This window comes from Sciurus carolinensis, chromosome 17 (genome assembly GCF_902686445.1).
Source record: "Sciurus carolinensis chromosome 17, mSciCar1.2, whole genome shotgun sequence".
In the NCBI taxonomy this organism is placed as follows: domain Eukaryota; kingdom Metazoa; phylum Chordata; class Mammalia; order Rodentia; family Sciuridae; genus Sciurus; species Sciurus carolinensis.
The window spans coordinates 23,899,282-23,914,142 of record NC_062229.1 but is presented as its reverse complement, the minus strand read 5'-3'; the positions used below and the strand labels follow the sequence as shown (position 1 = coordinate 23,914,142).

General features: G+C 39.4%; 1 protein-coding gene across 7 annotated transcripts in view; it reads right to left on the bottom strand.

The window, feature by feature from the left end:
• Kif9 (kinesin family member 9) overlaps positions 1-14,861 on the bottom strand; it is a 51,898-nt gene that overhangs the window by 35,231 nt on the left and 1,806 nt on the right. For 3 of the 7 annotated variants that reach the window (XM_047532350.1, XM_047532354.1, XM_047532351.1), the window contains 4 exons: positions 11,801-11,898; positions 9,898-10,063; positions 7,979-8,085; positions 5,161-5,385 (listed from right to left, as the gene is read on the bottom strand). In XM_047532350.1, the coding sequence (XP_047388306.1) occupies positions 5,161-5,385; positions 7,979-8,085; positions 9,898-10,063; positions 11,801-11,898 (596 nt within the window). Of the gene's footprint in view, positions 1-5,160; positions 5,386-7,978; positions 8,086-9,897; positions 10,064-11,800; positions 11,899-14,426; positions 14,546-14,861 lie in introns of those variants that run through there. The other 4 variants (XM_047532352.1, XM_047532353.1, XM_047532355.1 and 1 more) reach the window with 4 other exon arrangements.

Sequence of the window (14,861 nt, the reverse complement as noted above, 5' to 3'; positions counted from 1 at the left end):
ATTCAATGGAGGTTCAATCCCCAGACCAAAAAAAAAAAGCATCTCACAGCTCTTTTTTCATAGGGAGCATAACTTACCGAGGGCCTCAGCAGCTATGCTCTCAAATCCACCACCTCATTTTCATGGAAGCCATGTGTTACCTCCAATCAACTATGCCTTTGTATACAGGTCCCTATCCTTGATCCTGTAGCTTGCTTCTAAACAATAGAATATGATAAAGGTGAAGAGATTTGCTGATTAAAATAAATCAAATGTTGGGGTTTTGGCTCAGTGGTAGAGCACTCGCCTAGCATGTGTGAGGCAATGGGTTCAACTCTCAGCACCATATACAAATAAATAAAATAAAGGTCCATTGACAACTAAAAAAATTTTTTTAAAAATCAAAAGGATATATCCTGGGAAGACCTGACCTAATCAGGAAAGCCATGAAATACTTTCTGCAATTGACCTTGAGGAAATAACTCACTATGTGTTGAGGGCCGTAGAGACATCCTAGTGAGACAGACACGTGAAAATCATCTATGAGCATATTCTTGGAGCTGAGGACAGCCCCAGCTGACAACAATGGCATCTCAGCTCTAGAACTGCAAGGAAATGAGTTCTGTCCAAAACCATGTAAGCTCAGAAGAGGACCCTAAGCTACAGAAAAGAAAAAAAAAAAAAAAAGCCCAGTCAATAACACCTTGATCTCAGCCTTGTGAGACCCTGGGCAGAGGACCTACCCGTGTTGTGCCTATATGCCTGACCCACAGAAACTGAGAAGATAAATGTGTGTTGTTTTAAGCTACTAAATTTGTGGTCATTTGTTATGCAGCATTAGGAATTTAAAACACTATGCTTTCATGGACTGCTTCCAGGAAAGGACTGAGTATTACAGGGATATTAATACACATCTGTTCTTTTGTGGACAACTTTGCCTCCAGTCTCGCTGAACCTTCATTATAGTAGTTACATGGCAGTCTAGGATGTTTCCATTCAACCTTCCTGCCTTTTGTAGGAGAAGACCTAGAACATGGTCTGCTGGCTCCCTTCAGCCTTACCCTTCCTACTTCCTTTACTCAGGTATTTCCCTAATAACATTTTTGCACATTTAATCTTGGCATCTGCTTCTTAGAGGATCCAGACCAATATCCTTTCAAGAGTGGTAAATAACCAGGTGGCACAGGCTTGTAATCCCAGTGACTCCAGAGGCTGAGGCAGGAGGATCATGAGTTCAAATCCAGCCTCAGCAAAAAGGGAGGTACTAAGCAACTCAGTGAGACTCTGTCGCTAAATAAAATACGAAAAATAGGGCTGGGGATGTGGCTCAGTGGTCAGGTGTGCCCGAGTTCAATCCCCAATATTTAAAAAAAAAAAAAATAATAATATGATTATCATATTAGTCAAAGTGGTGACTAAAATCTAAGAGGTATGAATTCTTACTCATGTTAAAAACTCTCCACACACTTTGACCTTTTTAACTTTTCTTTAAGTCACTGGAAACCTACGGCGAACATCATTCTTCAAGATGAATGTTAGGAACAACAAGAATGCCCCACTGTGCCATCAGGGAGACTCTTTCTCCTTGGTAGACTCAAGGGATCCAGGCATAAATCACTCTGAGGACATCTAGTGCCTTTTTTTTTTTTTTTTTAAGTTGTAGATAGACAAAATACCTTTATTTTGTTTATTTAGTTTTTTTCTGTGGTGCTGGGGATTGAACCCAGTGCTCACACAGGCAAGTGCTCTACCACTGAGCCACAACCCCAGCCCTATGTGATTTATTTTTAAAGCAGTTTTATTGATTATAATTTTTCATATACATATTTTTAAGTTGTTGGTGGACCTTTATATTATTTATTTATACATGGTGCTGAGAATTGAACCTGGTACCTCACACATGCTAGGCAAGCACTCTGTACCGCTGAGCTACAACCCCATCCCTGATTATAATTTATTTTTTATTTATTTTTTTTTTTTGAAGGATTCAGAAACTTTAATGAGGTTTGCTACACATATCTTAATTTCACAAACAGCTTTTGCTTTTTTTCATCTCTGGCTCTACTGCAGGTGGCTGCAACTGCAGGACACAGATACTATATAGGTGATATATTTCTATGGCACAAGCAAATGAAGGAAGACGATAAGCTCTCATGGTTACATGTTGATCAGACTGTGTCTGGAATACTGTTTTCAGTTCAAAGAAACAACTATGACATATACAGCAATAAGACCAGTTGGTGAGGAAATCTAGGGGTCCTGTTATATTAGTCCAAATAAATGTGCTGGGATGTTTAACCTTATGATCTTTGAAAATGGAACAAAATGTCTTGGCAGGTAGCAGCGTTGGTACGAGAGCCACCATCAGAAAGTCTGAAAGGCTGCTACAGGCAGGATGGGCCAGACTCGATACTCACTTCCCAAGTGGGATAAAGTGTGAACAATGGGCAAGCATTAAGGGAGAGCAGATTCTGACTTAAAGAAGACAAATGTTTAAAATTTCCAACAGTAAACAAGTTGTTTTTCTAGGTAGTGAGCTACTTATCCTGAAAAGCACTAAAGTTAAGGCTGGAATCTCATTTCTCTGGGATGGTGTAAAAAGAATCCATGCACAGGTTAAACTTTACTGTTTTGGAGGACTGAATGCAGGGTGCTTATCACAGTGCTACATCTCCAACCCCTCCGTAAATATTTTGAGACACGGTCTGGCTTAGTTGCTTAGGCCTTCTCCAAAATGTTGAAGCAGGACTTGAACTTTCCATCCTCCTTTGGATTTCATTCTTCACCTCCTGAAGTAGGTGGGGCCGTGAGAGCCAAGCCATCTGAGGAGTGAGACTCGTGAGCAGGGAGAAGGCTCTCCAGTGATGCAACACAGCTGCCCAGTGGAGCACGGCTTATCTATTCTAATGGCTGCCACATGAACTTCAGGGCACTAACCTCCAGGAGTCAGGGTTGCCTTTCCCTGGCAATCACATCTCCAGCGAGTAATAAGCAGACTCCACCCTGGGAGATGGGGAGCGGCAGGTCGGGAGCTCAGTACGTCTTAGGCATAGCCGCCATTTCTCAAAGAATCTCCCACCGTCGCCGTCCCAAACCCTTTTGGCGCCCACCAACACACTCACAAGTCCTTGATCATGACCATCTTCTGGGATCTTCCTCGCAGCTCTGATTATAATTTAAATACCACAGAATTTACTATTTTAACTAAACAATTAGATGATTTTTCTTAAGTTTACAGAATTGTGCAACCCTAAGCACCATCCTGTTTTAGAAATGTTCCATCACCACCCACCCCAGCTCCCTGGGGCCCATTTGCAATCACTTCCCACTCCCTCCCCAAGCAACTGCTGATCTGCTTTCCATCTTTATAGATGTGACTATTCTGGACATTTTATATGAATGGAATCATTCAATAATGTAGTCTTTTGTGACTGACTTCTTTCACTTAGCATGTTTGAGGCTTATCCATGTTGTAGTACATATTGGTACTGTTTCTTTTTTATTGCTAGATTGTTTTCCATTGTATGGATGTACTAAGTTTTGTTTATCCATTTACCAGTTGACAGGTGTTTGGGTTATCTACAGTTTTGAGCTATTATGAATAATGCTGCTAGGAACATATGCATATAACTCTTTGGATGTACTTTCCTTTGTCTTGTGTAGGTATGTAGAAACAGAACTGCTAGGTCCTGTAATAAAATTCATGTTTAGGATTGAAGATGGAGTTCAGTGATAGAGCTCTTGCCTAACATGTGTGAGCCCTGTGTTCAATTCCCCAGTACCAAAAAACAAAAACAAAAACAAAAAACTTATGTTTAACTTTTTGTGGTTTTTGTTTTTTGTCACATTTCAAAATTTATTTTTTATATGTTTAACTTTTTTAGGAAACTGTCAAAGTGGCTGTACCATTTCACGTTCTCACCAGTAATGTATGAGTTCAAGCCTATATGACTTTCAAAAGAATAACATACACTTTGTTGATTACTGGGGATTGAACCTGGGGCACTTTACCACTGAGCTATATCCCCAGCTTTTTTTTGTTTTGTTTTGTTTTGTTTTGTTTCATTTTGACATGGAATTTCACTAGGGTGCTAAAGCTGGTCTCAAATTTGTGATCTTCCTTTCTCAGTCTCCCAAGTAGCTAGGATTACAGGTGAGTGCCACCCTGCCTGGCTGGCTGTAAGAATATTTTTAAGCAAGATTTTTTTTTTTTTTTTTTTGAGTCCTGGAGACTGAACCTAGGGACTCAAACATGCTGGGCAAGCATTCTACCACTGACCTTCATTCCTAGTCCTTTTTTTAAAATATAAATTTTATTTTTTTTAAATTTGTACTAGGGTTTGAACGCAAGGGTGCTCCACCACTGAGCTATATTGCCAGTTCTTTTTATTTTTTATTTGAGTCAGGTTCTAAGTTGCCATGCTGGTCTAGAACTTGAAATCCTCCTGCCTCAGCCTCCCAAGTCACTGGGATTACAGGTGTGTGCCACTGCACCTGGCTTTATTTTTATTTTTATTTTGAGACATGGTTGAAGTTGACCAGGATGGCCTTGAACTTATAATCTTTGTACCTCAACCTCCCAAGTATCTGGGATTACAGTGTGCACCACCATGCCTAGCTAAAGATGTTTATCCTTATTTTTCCTATAAGTGCGCAGTACTTAATGTTAACTAAATAAAGAGAGGGAAAGGGGCTGGGGTTGTGGCTCAGTGGTGGAGCGCTTGCCTGATATGTGTGGGGCCCTGGGTTCAATTCTTAGTACTATATATATATTTAAATAAATAAATGCCCATTGACAACTAAAAAATATTTTTAAAAAAGAGAGGGAAAGAAAAAGAGAGGGAGAGACAGACACAGAGAGAGAGACAGAGAGACAGAGAACATGAATAATTTCAACTCTAAAGAAAAAAAAAAACTGACCTGGAAAAAAGACTAGAAGGAAATAAACTAAAATATACATTACAATTGTTGCCTTAAGAAAAGAACAGTTTATAAATTAACTTTTTTGTTCATATTTTTTAGTTCTACCTGAATTTGCTAAATGATCATATAGTAATATTCATATAGTAATATTCATATTGATTATCAAAGTAAGTAAAAAACTAAGGAGGGAGGAGGGAGAAAGTGGGAGGGAAAGGTTGGTCAGGGAAGGAAAGGAGCCCTTTGACTTGATCATCTCACCTCAAAAAGGAGACTGAACGCATCCTCCTCCTGACTTGTGAGGTGGACTGACAAGCCCTTAATAAAGACCCCTTGAGGGTTTTCCACGATGGTCATTGGTGTGACGGAAGGTCCAACATAGGGAAGAGTGGAGAGGAGATCAAACAGGCTCTCATTATAGATTTCCAAGTAGGAAACGCGCACAGTGATGGCATGTGTGGGGCGCTCTTCAATCATCCTAAAAACCTAATGGGAGATTGGACAGCAGTCACTAATGGCAGAACTCCAACAGCCAGGGTTGTTCTTACCTCAGGAGAGAACATCAAGAAGTGTAAGATAATTCTTGTCCTCAAGGAATTCACAGTCTAATTGGCAAGATGGTCGTCATCAATAATTATTATGATTAGTCCAATGGGGATATTAATTATCTTATAGCTTTTTGAGGCATGACTCCCAGATTGCCTAACATCCCTCCAGGCCCAAGAAAGAGACAGAATGAGTAAAAAAGATTCTGAAGTGAAGATCTCTTATGTATTGGGATTCTGCATACCTATATGCCTCTTTCGTATCTATTATTTAATTTCATCCTCACAAATCTCCTGTGGGAGGCAGGCAAGGGCAATACTCATGTATGGAAGGTTCCATGCAACAAAATTTTCTATAGTTACTCAGTTATTAAGGGTAGTAGTGAAGCCAGAACCCAACTCAGCTTCCTTAACTCCTAATACCCTCCCCAGCACAACTTTGGACTGGTCTTTTTCCTCTCTTAAGTTTCTTTTCTTTCTTTCTTTTTTTTTTATTTTCCTTCCTTCCTTCCTTCCTTTCTTCCTTCCTTCCTTCCTCCCTCCCTCCCTCCATCCCTTCCTTCCTTTTCCTTTCTTCCTTCCTTCCTTCCTTCCTTTCTTTCTTTTTTTGTTGTTGTTATTGCCAGGGATTAAACCCAGGGCTTTGTACATGCTAGGCAAGCACTCTATTACTGAACTACACCCCCAGTCACAGGATCTGAATTTTCTTACTTGTTAAATATACTTGTTAGGATAATCCTAAAGTCTCTCTTTTTTCTAAGAGGTTAGATCACAGCTGTCCAAAATGGTAGACAATAACCACAGATGGTTGCTATACACTTGAAATGTTACTAATGCAAATGAATTTAAAATTTTATTTAAATTAAATTTAAAAATTGACCAGTTATCAGTAAACTTTTAAGTATGTTTGCAACAACTTGAATATGTAAATCTGCTTATTTTTTCATCTTTTTGGTACTGGTGATTAAACCCAGGGGTGCTTAACCACTGAGCCACATCTCCAGCCCTTTTTCTTTTTTATTTTGAGACAGGGTCTCTAAAGATAAAGAAATCTCACTAAATCGCTTAGGGATTCACCAAATTGCTGAGGCTGGCCTTGAACTTGCTTCCTGCCTCTACCTCCTGAGTTTCTGGGCTTACAGGCATATGTCACCACACATAGTTAGTACTTTTTCAACTCAAAATTTTATAAAATCTGAATACAGGTATTTCTGATGAATATTTAGTGCCTACATTGAAATGTACTCCAAGTATAACATATACATAAGATTTCAAAGACTAATAGAAAAATAATGTGAAATATTTCAATAACTTTTATATTGATTATATTTAGAAATTATATTTGAATATATCGAGTTAAATTATATTGCTAACATTAAGCCAAGAATGGTGGCACATGTATGTAATCCCAAGTGATTTGGGAGGCTGAGGCAAGAAGATTCCAAGTTTAAGGCCAGCCTCAGGAACTTATTGAGACCCTGTCACCAAAAAAAAGGGGGTGGTGGGGATGTAGCTCAGTAGTAAAGTCCCTCTGGGTTCCATCCCCAGTACCATACACACAAAAATTATATTTTTAAAATTAATTTCATAGTAGGCATAACTGGTACATGCCCAAAATCCCAGTTACTCAGGAGGCTGATGCAGGAGTATCACAAGTGCAAGGTCAACCTGGTCAATTTAGCTCTCTCTCAAAATAAAATTAAAAAGGGCTGGAGATACAGTTCAGTGGTAGAGTGCTTGCCTCCATGTGTGAGGCCCTGGGTTCAATCCCCGATATCTCCCAAATAAATAAAATTTCACCTGTTTATTTTTAAAATGTAGCTACTAGAAAACTCAAAATCGTATATGTAACTTACATGATATTTCTATTAGGTGGCACTGAGCCACACTACTGAATACTAAGATGCTGAGATACTGAAGCTTTGGATGGTTTATATACCAGAGTATCTATACTTCTCATAGGATGAGGCTGTCAAACCACAGATGTTTTAGTGGAAAGGTTTTTTGCTTCCTCCTCCAAACAGGGCCTTCACAGAACCCAGAGTAGCAGGCCCCAAAGGAAAGCTTTCTGCCCTGTCTTTAGTCATACTTCCCTGAGCCATAGTTGACAGTTTTGAAAGCTCAGGTCGTGACTTGCTTCTTGTCTTTGCTTTCAGGGCACGCTGGGTAAAGAAGCCAAAGCAGGCCAGTAAAGCAGCTCTGAAAGGGCCCACATTACACTAGTTAACCAAGAAGGACTTTCAAATCCTTAATTACAGGATCATAAACTACTAGAGCCTGCCTGCTCCCTCTTTCACAAATGAGGAAACAGTGTGGGTGTGGTTCAGAGTCCGAAGTTGAACCCCTAGTCTCCTGAGGCTTCTGACCCCCTCACCCAGCCATGTGTATTCTGTCTATAGTACTGGTACCAGTATTGGCTGCAAGTCCTGAGGGTTAGACCCCATTATTTCTAGTAGCTGATCTGGAACTGGCAGCATCTATGGCAGAGAGAGGTCAGACCTGTGTGGCATCCCACCCATGGGCCCACTCTCTACCTGCTGCAGAGCACGAGGGAGGATCCCCCGGTGCTTGTAATTCTCAGTGGCCCCCGTCATGGTGTATGTCTTGCCAGCTCCCGTCTGCCCATAACACATAATGGTGCCTGCAAACATTTCAAAACACATCTCAGTGACATCCAGAAAAATAGTTCTAAGGATGGTTCTCCCATTCCCCAACATGTCTAGTGCCAAACAGGATCTTTGATGTGAAGGTAGCCAGTGGGAATTGGCCAAAAACATTAGGAATTCCACCATGGAGGAGGATGGGCAAATGAACTAGTAGTAAAAACTGTTGACATGGGGCTGGGGTTGTGGTTCAGTGGTAGAGTGCTCGCCTAGCACTCGTGAGGCCCTGGGTTCGAGCCTCAGCACCACATGAAAATAAAATAAAGTTATTGTGTCTACCTACAAAAAAAATGTATTTTTTAAAAAACTGTTGACATAAACAGTCAAAACATGAATATTAGTCAGGAGCAGTGGTGCACTCCTGTAATCCTAGGGACTTGGGAGGCTGAGGCAGGAGGATCCCAAGTTCAAAGACAGTCTTTTATTTAGAGAGTCTGTCTCTAAATAAAATACAGAGTAGGGTTGGAGATGTGGCTCAGTGGTTGAGTGCCCCTGAGTTCAATCCCCAGTATCCCTCTCTCAAAAAAAACATGGATATCTGCTCTGAATTTGTGGTCCACACAGTGCTCTACTGCTGTCTGCACCAGGAGATATTTTGGTCTTAGAGCTTCTGAGAATAGGGAGTTTCAGGGAACAGAGGAATGGGAGCTTTTATTTAAAAGATGAGGAAGGAAACAGGAACATTAGACTCCAGTCCTTCTCTTGCAAGATCATGAACTGCCTGGGTCTCAGGGCTGGTAAGAGTCATCAACTTATCCATAAAAACAAGAAGGGCTTTTAAAATATCCAGAAAGAGATGGAGTGGAAAGGGCATTTCCTGTCAACATTAAGAATTTTTTGTAGACCACAGATTCCCACAGGACCCAACAGAACTCCTAGTTAGTCCCAGGTCACTTCCAGAAATGGACCACCATAATTGGGCCCTGATCTGGTTCCAATGAACACCCTGAGAGACTTTTCATTTGCACTTCTCACATCCTTTAGGTTTACCATCACCACCAGGCTGTGAAACATGAACTATGCAGTCACCCTGGGCTCCCATCTGCTCTTGCTCTTGGCTTGACCCCATCCCAATGGCTGCACAGCAGACTTGCCACAGCAAGCACTCTACCACTAAGCTACTACCTTGATGCCACATTTTAAAATTGATAATCTTAGACTGCATAAGTTTTTAAAACATTTCTAATAAAGCTGTTTTTACTTTGTTAAGAAAAATCAACCACTAGGGCTGGGGTTGTGGCTCAGTGGTAGAGCGCTTGCCTAGCATATGTGAGGTCCTGGGTTCAATCCTCAGCACCACATAAAAAGATAAATAAATAAAATAAAGGTATTGTGTTCATCTACAACTAAAAAAGAAAGAAAAATCAACCACTACTCAAGCTTTTGGTGATAATGTGAATAATTCTATAGTGGAATATGAACAGTACATTGATTAGAATAAATGAAAATAGTTTTCAGCAGGGAGCTAAAAAATGTTCAGCTTTCATCAAATTCATCATAAAGACATACTGTCAAACTAATATTTTAACAGGATAACAGTTGAACCTCTACGACCTAAAAAAGCCAGGGTCTTCTAATCATCCTATGGAGGTAGGATTCCAGGGCATGCCCACTTGTTACCAAGCAAATAGTAAGTTTTCCACCATGAACAACATGGAGACAGACAAACATGCAAATGTTAGTAAGTGAGGTTGTATTTTATTTTATTCACCATAAAATACTTGTATCTCTTCCTCCAGGAAGGGATCCTCAGGTTCTTAGGTAAGACAACAATTAATTAATTTAATTACCATTATAGCCATCGAGGGCCTGAGAAACCACATCCTTTGCAACTGTCTCATAAACCAAGTCCTGAGAGGCATCATGCAGAACCCCATCCAGCTTGAATGACCAGTCTGTCTGCTGATTATTGACAACTCCTCTCCTAATATCTTTTTTTAAGTGAATATCAATGCTCTAGGAAAATAGAGAAAGGAAGAGAGGGAGAGGGAGGGAGAGAGAGAGGGAGAAGTTATATGTTAGGGAACTGATACAAAAAAAAAAAAATCACTGATAGCTAAGACCTGGAGGTAAAAGAAGAATTGAATTAGTGAACTTTAGGATGAATAGGGACTCCCATGTATATGAGATTCTGGATGAACTCTGAGAAAGAAGAAGGAAGCTCCTGCAGGGAGGCCACAGGACCCTATGGAGGAAGATCAGAAGACAAGCACTTCCTAGTTTCATAGTTTCTCACTCTAGTTTATAGGGTGCTGGCTGGCTGGCTTCCCCATCTATGATATGGGGTCAAACAAATTTATAATATTCTTAGTAAACAATATTTAGACATATCCCACAAGTAGAGGAGACCTTGAATTAGGCCAGAGAGAACAGTGATATTGGTGACACAGGCCTGGGCTTGAGTTGTGTCACTCTGGTTAAAGGTGGTGATGTCTCCCTTAGTTCTGCATTGTGCTAAGGAACTGCTTCCACATATACACCGTGGCCCAATGTGAGTAATGAGGTAGCCACAGAAGAGACTCTGGGCTTCTCAGACACAGTCAGTTACTCACTGGTATTAAACTGAAGGTGCCCAGCCTACTTGTAATCAGATTTTTAGATGTATGTACCTTCAGAGCAGCCACTGTGGCAGCCCCTGGCGTAGGGACATACTGGTAAGGTCAATGCCCAGTAAGATTCCAAGCTTCTTGATGGGAACTCTGATGTAAACATTCTCTTGCTGAAATTATATACTGGTTGCTCTAATCCAAGAGCCTAGACCTGCCCACGCAGAGAAAAACCAAGACCAAGAAGACAGGTTTGGTTCATATATATATGCAATGCTTTGTGCTTCTGTGTTCACTAAAAACACGTCTTGCAGAGCACATTTTATAATGCTGCATTTGAGTTCTTTTTTGAGTGCTAGAACCTTAAAGCCTTGAGAAGATTGTCCTTGAATTCTTCATTTAAAAAATGTCTCAATGCTGGCCATACTGGCCTGTATATGTTTGCTAAATGAAAACATCTAACACTCTCAGGTCATTCTAGGTCTGTCAAAGGCTTCAGAAAGGTTCTTAAGACAGTGGTGAATGTACAGGGCTAAATAAATCTTCAGTCCTCATGATAAGAGTTTTTCCCACTGCTTGGATAAAGTTAATAATAATCAACTTTTTTTTTTTTTTGTACCAGGGATTGTACCCAGGGGCACTTAACCACTGAGCCAAATTCCCTAGCCCTTGCTTTTGTTTTTGTTTGTTTTAAATGTTTTTATTTTGAGACGGGGTCTTGCTAAGTTGCTAAAGCTAGCCTCAAACTTGCAACCCTCCTGCCTCAGCCTCCCTAGTCGCTGGGATTACAGATATGTGCCACCATATTCTTCTTCAACTCAATGCTTTCTTACTATTTCTCTGGGAGATTATGTAATGGCAGATCTGATCACCAGAAAATTTTATGGGCATGGAAAAATGTAGGGTAAAGGTAAACTTCTTAACAGTAAAATTATTAAAGAGGAATTAAAGACAGGAACCTCATGAACTTCCTCATTAACTTCACTGTTGAGGGTATGGTTTGGATTTAATGGACTTGAATCCATCTGAACTTGTACCAATTCTGTTCTGGTCCCTAAACAGTTGTCTAGAAATAGGACCACACTATAGTGAGGTAGGACAGAGATAGAAAGACCCAGGCAGGTGAAGGCAAACACATTGTACTTACTTTGTTGTCATCTCCATATCTGATCATTTCATGAGCAAAGTCATCAGTGGGTTTGACACGGACAAATGCATGAACCTTTTTCCTAGTACCCATCCTAGCTAAAGAGAAGAGGACAGTGAAATTTTCAGTAGTCATCATCAAATAACAACTAGAGGGGAGGAGTCATTCATTAGCTCCACAGACAGTGATGTGCAGTCCATTTTTCCCTATCCCTCTGAGAGTCACTCTTCCTTTTCACCCCAGACTTTCAACGCTCTCCCAATACAGCACTGCTCAATAGGTAAGTATACTTTCTGCTTTGCAGGCTGCTTTATCATTTTCTACCACTGACCCCAAAGAGACTGAAATATAAAGGAGAAAGAATGTTCCCTTTAGTTGGCCTAATAAGTTGTTGTCTCTAGAAATGTTCTGCATAAGATGAGTCTCCTTATGCTTTGCCTCATCTGTTATATTTTCTTCTAACATATTTGCTATGAAATACACTAAAAGTAGTTTTTTTTTTCTTTTTGAAGTACTGGGGATTGAACCAGGGGTGCTCTACCACTGAGCAACAGCCTACGCCCTTTTTATTTTGAGAAGGACTCTCTAAGTTGCCCAAGCTAGCCTTGAACTTGCCATCCTTCAGCCTCAGCCTCCAGAGTCACTGGGATTACAGATGTGCACCACCACACCTAGTTACTATTTTTGTTTTCTTCATTAACATATCTTGCTTAGGATGTAGCATTCCCTCTACATTCATCAGACTAGCTGGATCAGATTAAATATATTTCTAGGACTAGATGCCCTAGACGTATACTTAACCTATTCCATAATCAAACAGTCCGTTGAGAGAAAAACCACAGTCCCCTACCTCCTCTTCTTTTCCTAAAATCTAACTACATTCTCATCAACTTCCTTCAGGTAGCCACACATATCTCTCTTTCTTCATTTACATTATGACAAATAATTACTATATGTATAATAAAATGTTAAACATTTGATGTGGTATATGGAATAAGATAGAAGCTTAAAGATGAAAGTGATAGTCATTTAAGTAAACATTCCATAAGGGAAAAGATCTTCTTAAGGTAAGGGCCACAAACACCATAAATAGTCAAGCAAATTCAAGGTGGCCAACTAAAATATATTATTATAAAACCTTTTAAATAACAAATTGCAAAATCCTTTAAAGTGATAACTAAGATATTTCATATCCTTTTGGAGACTAGTATCATGAGTCAAATCTCACTTGGCTCTCTCTTGGGAGTGCCTGCATAAAAATATTTAATACTAATTAGACAGTTAGTTTTGGTTCTAACACTGACATACAGTGGAGAAACAGAGGGTGATTAAATAGAGGTGATAATTACACTGATTGTTTTTCCTTTTTGTGTACTAAAGATTGAACCCAGGGCCTCATGTATGCTAGGCAAGTGCTCTACCACAGTGCTATATCCCCAGTATTTTACTTCACTTTATCTTATTTTACTCTATTTAGACAGGGTCTCCCTAGGTTGCCTAGGTTGGCCTTAAATTTTGCAATTCTTCTATGTCAGCCTCCTGAGTAGCTAGAGTTACAAGCATGCATGATCACACCCAGTCAATTGCACTGATTTTTACTGCTTTAAGAAGGACTTTTGGGCTGGAGTTGTGATGGAGCACAAGTGTGATGGAGCACTTGCCTAGTATGTGTGAGGCACTGGGTTTGATCCTCAGCACCACATAAAAATAAATAAAGGTATCGTGTCCATCTACAACTGAAAAAAAATTTAAAAAAAACTTTTTTGGGGGGTGTCAGGGGTGGAAAAAGAAGAATGGAGGAACTTTGGATGGTGTAGAGGAAAATGGGGCAGGAGGAGGCAGGAGAAGGAAAGATAGTAGACTGAGACAAACAGTATTACCCTATGTATATGTATGATTACATGAATGGTGTGAATCTACAATCATAGGCTGGGGGTATAGCTCAGCAGAACACTCGCCTAGCATGTACAAGGCCATTGGTTTGATACTGAGTGTTGTAGGAAAAAAAAGAATTTGCTGAATCTATGAGAAGTTAGAGAAACAGGAACCTGACTCAATTTCAATCTTCAATTTGGAAAACAGGAATACAAACATAGTCATGTATATATATATATATATATATATATATATATATATATATACATTCCTATATATAGGAAGAAATAGCTTTTTTGTATCTGCAAAGAACTTTAACAAAATGATAGGATATCCAATATTTTAAAAAACTAATTTTTAAGGTCTTTAAGTTTTTTTAAAAAGTCCTCATGCACAATGGAGATTTCATTTTTAAATTACAATCAATTTTTTTTAAAAAGCACATTAAATAATAGTAACATCTTACATGAAAATTTCTAAGAGGCTCATAGGTGTTACCTAACAAAAATTTTTCTAAACTTTTAAATATTAATGTCCTTCCACGTTTCTAGACACAACTTGTGGTAATCACTTTTCTCTTAAAATTATATGAACTATTATCAAGTGGCATTAAGTGCCCCTGCAGAAGCAAGTTAAATAGAGACAGGTTCTACTCTTTCAGCTCACCTTTTTAATGATGTGGACCAAATAAAACCCTGATCTGTTATAAGCCTTTCAGTTGTCAAATCAAGTAAGCAAACATAGTACTTACATATTTGCCTACTGTAGAGTGTATGTACACTTCTTACATTCCTCAGTTCACTATTTCATGATCTTCTTTTCCTAGCCACTATGGGATCATTCAGACTTACTGTTTTTTAGAAAATTAATCTGAAAGATATTGAGGTCATCAAAGATAATGGCTTATCCAATTTAAGTCATAACATAGTTGTCTGTAAACTTGAGCTCTAGAAATAAAAAGTCACCAATAACTGTAACACAAAGTTCAAACAGAAAACTGAATAGAGTATCTCATTTCTTATTTCACTTCAATTTATGCTATGGGAAATTAGGAGTAGAGCAAGGTATTTCTTTTTTAGTTGTAGGTGGACATAATACCTCTATTTTATTTTTATGTTGTGCTGAGGATCAAACCAAGGGCCTCATGCATGCTAGGTGAGTGCTCTACCACTGAGTCACAACCCCA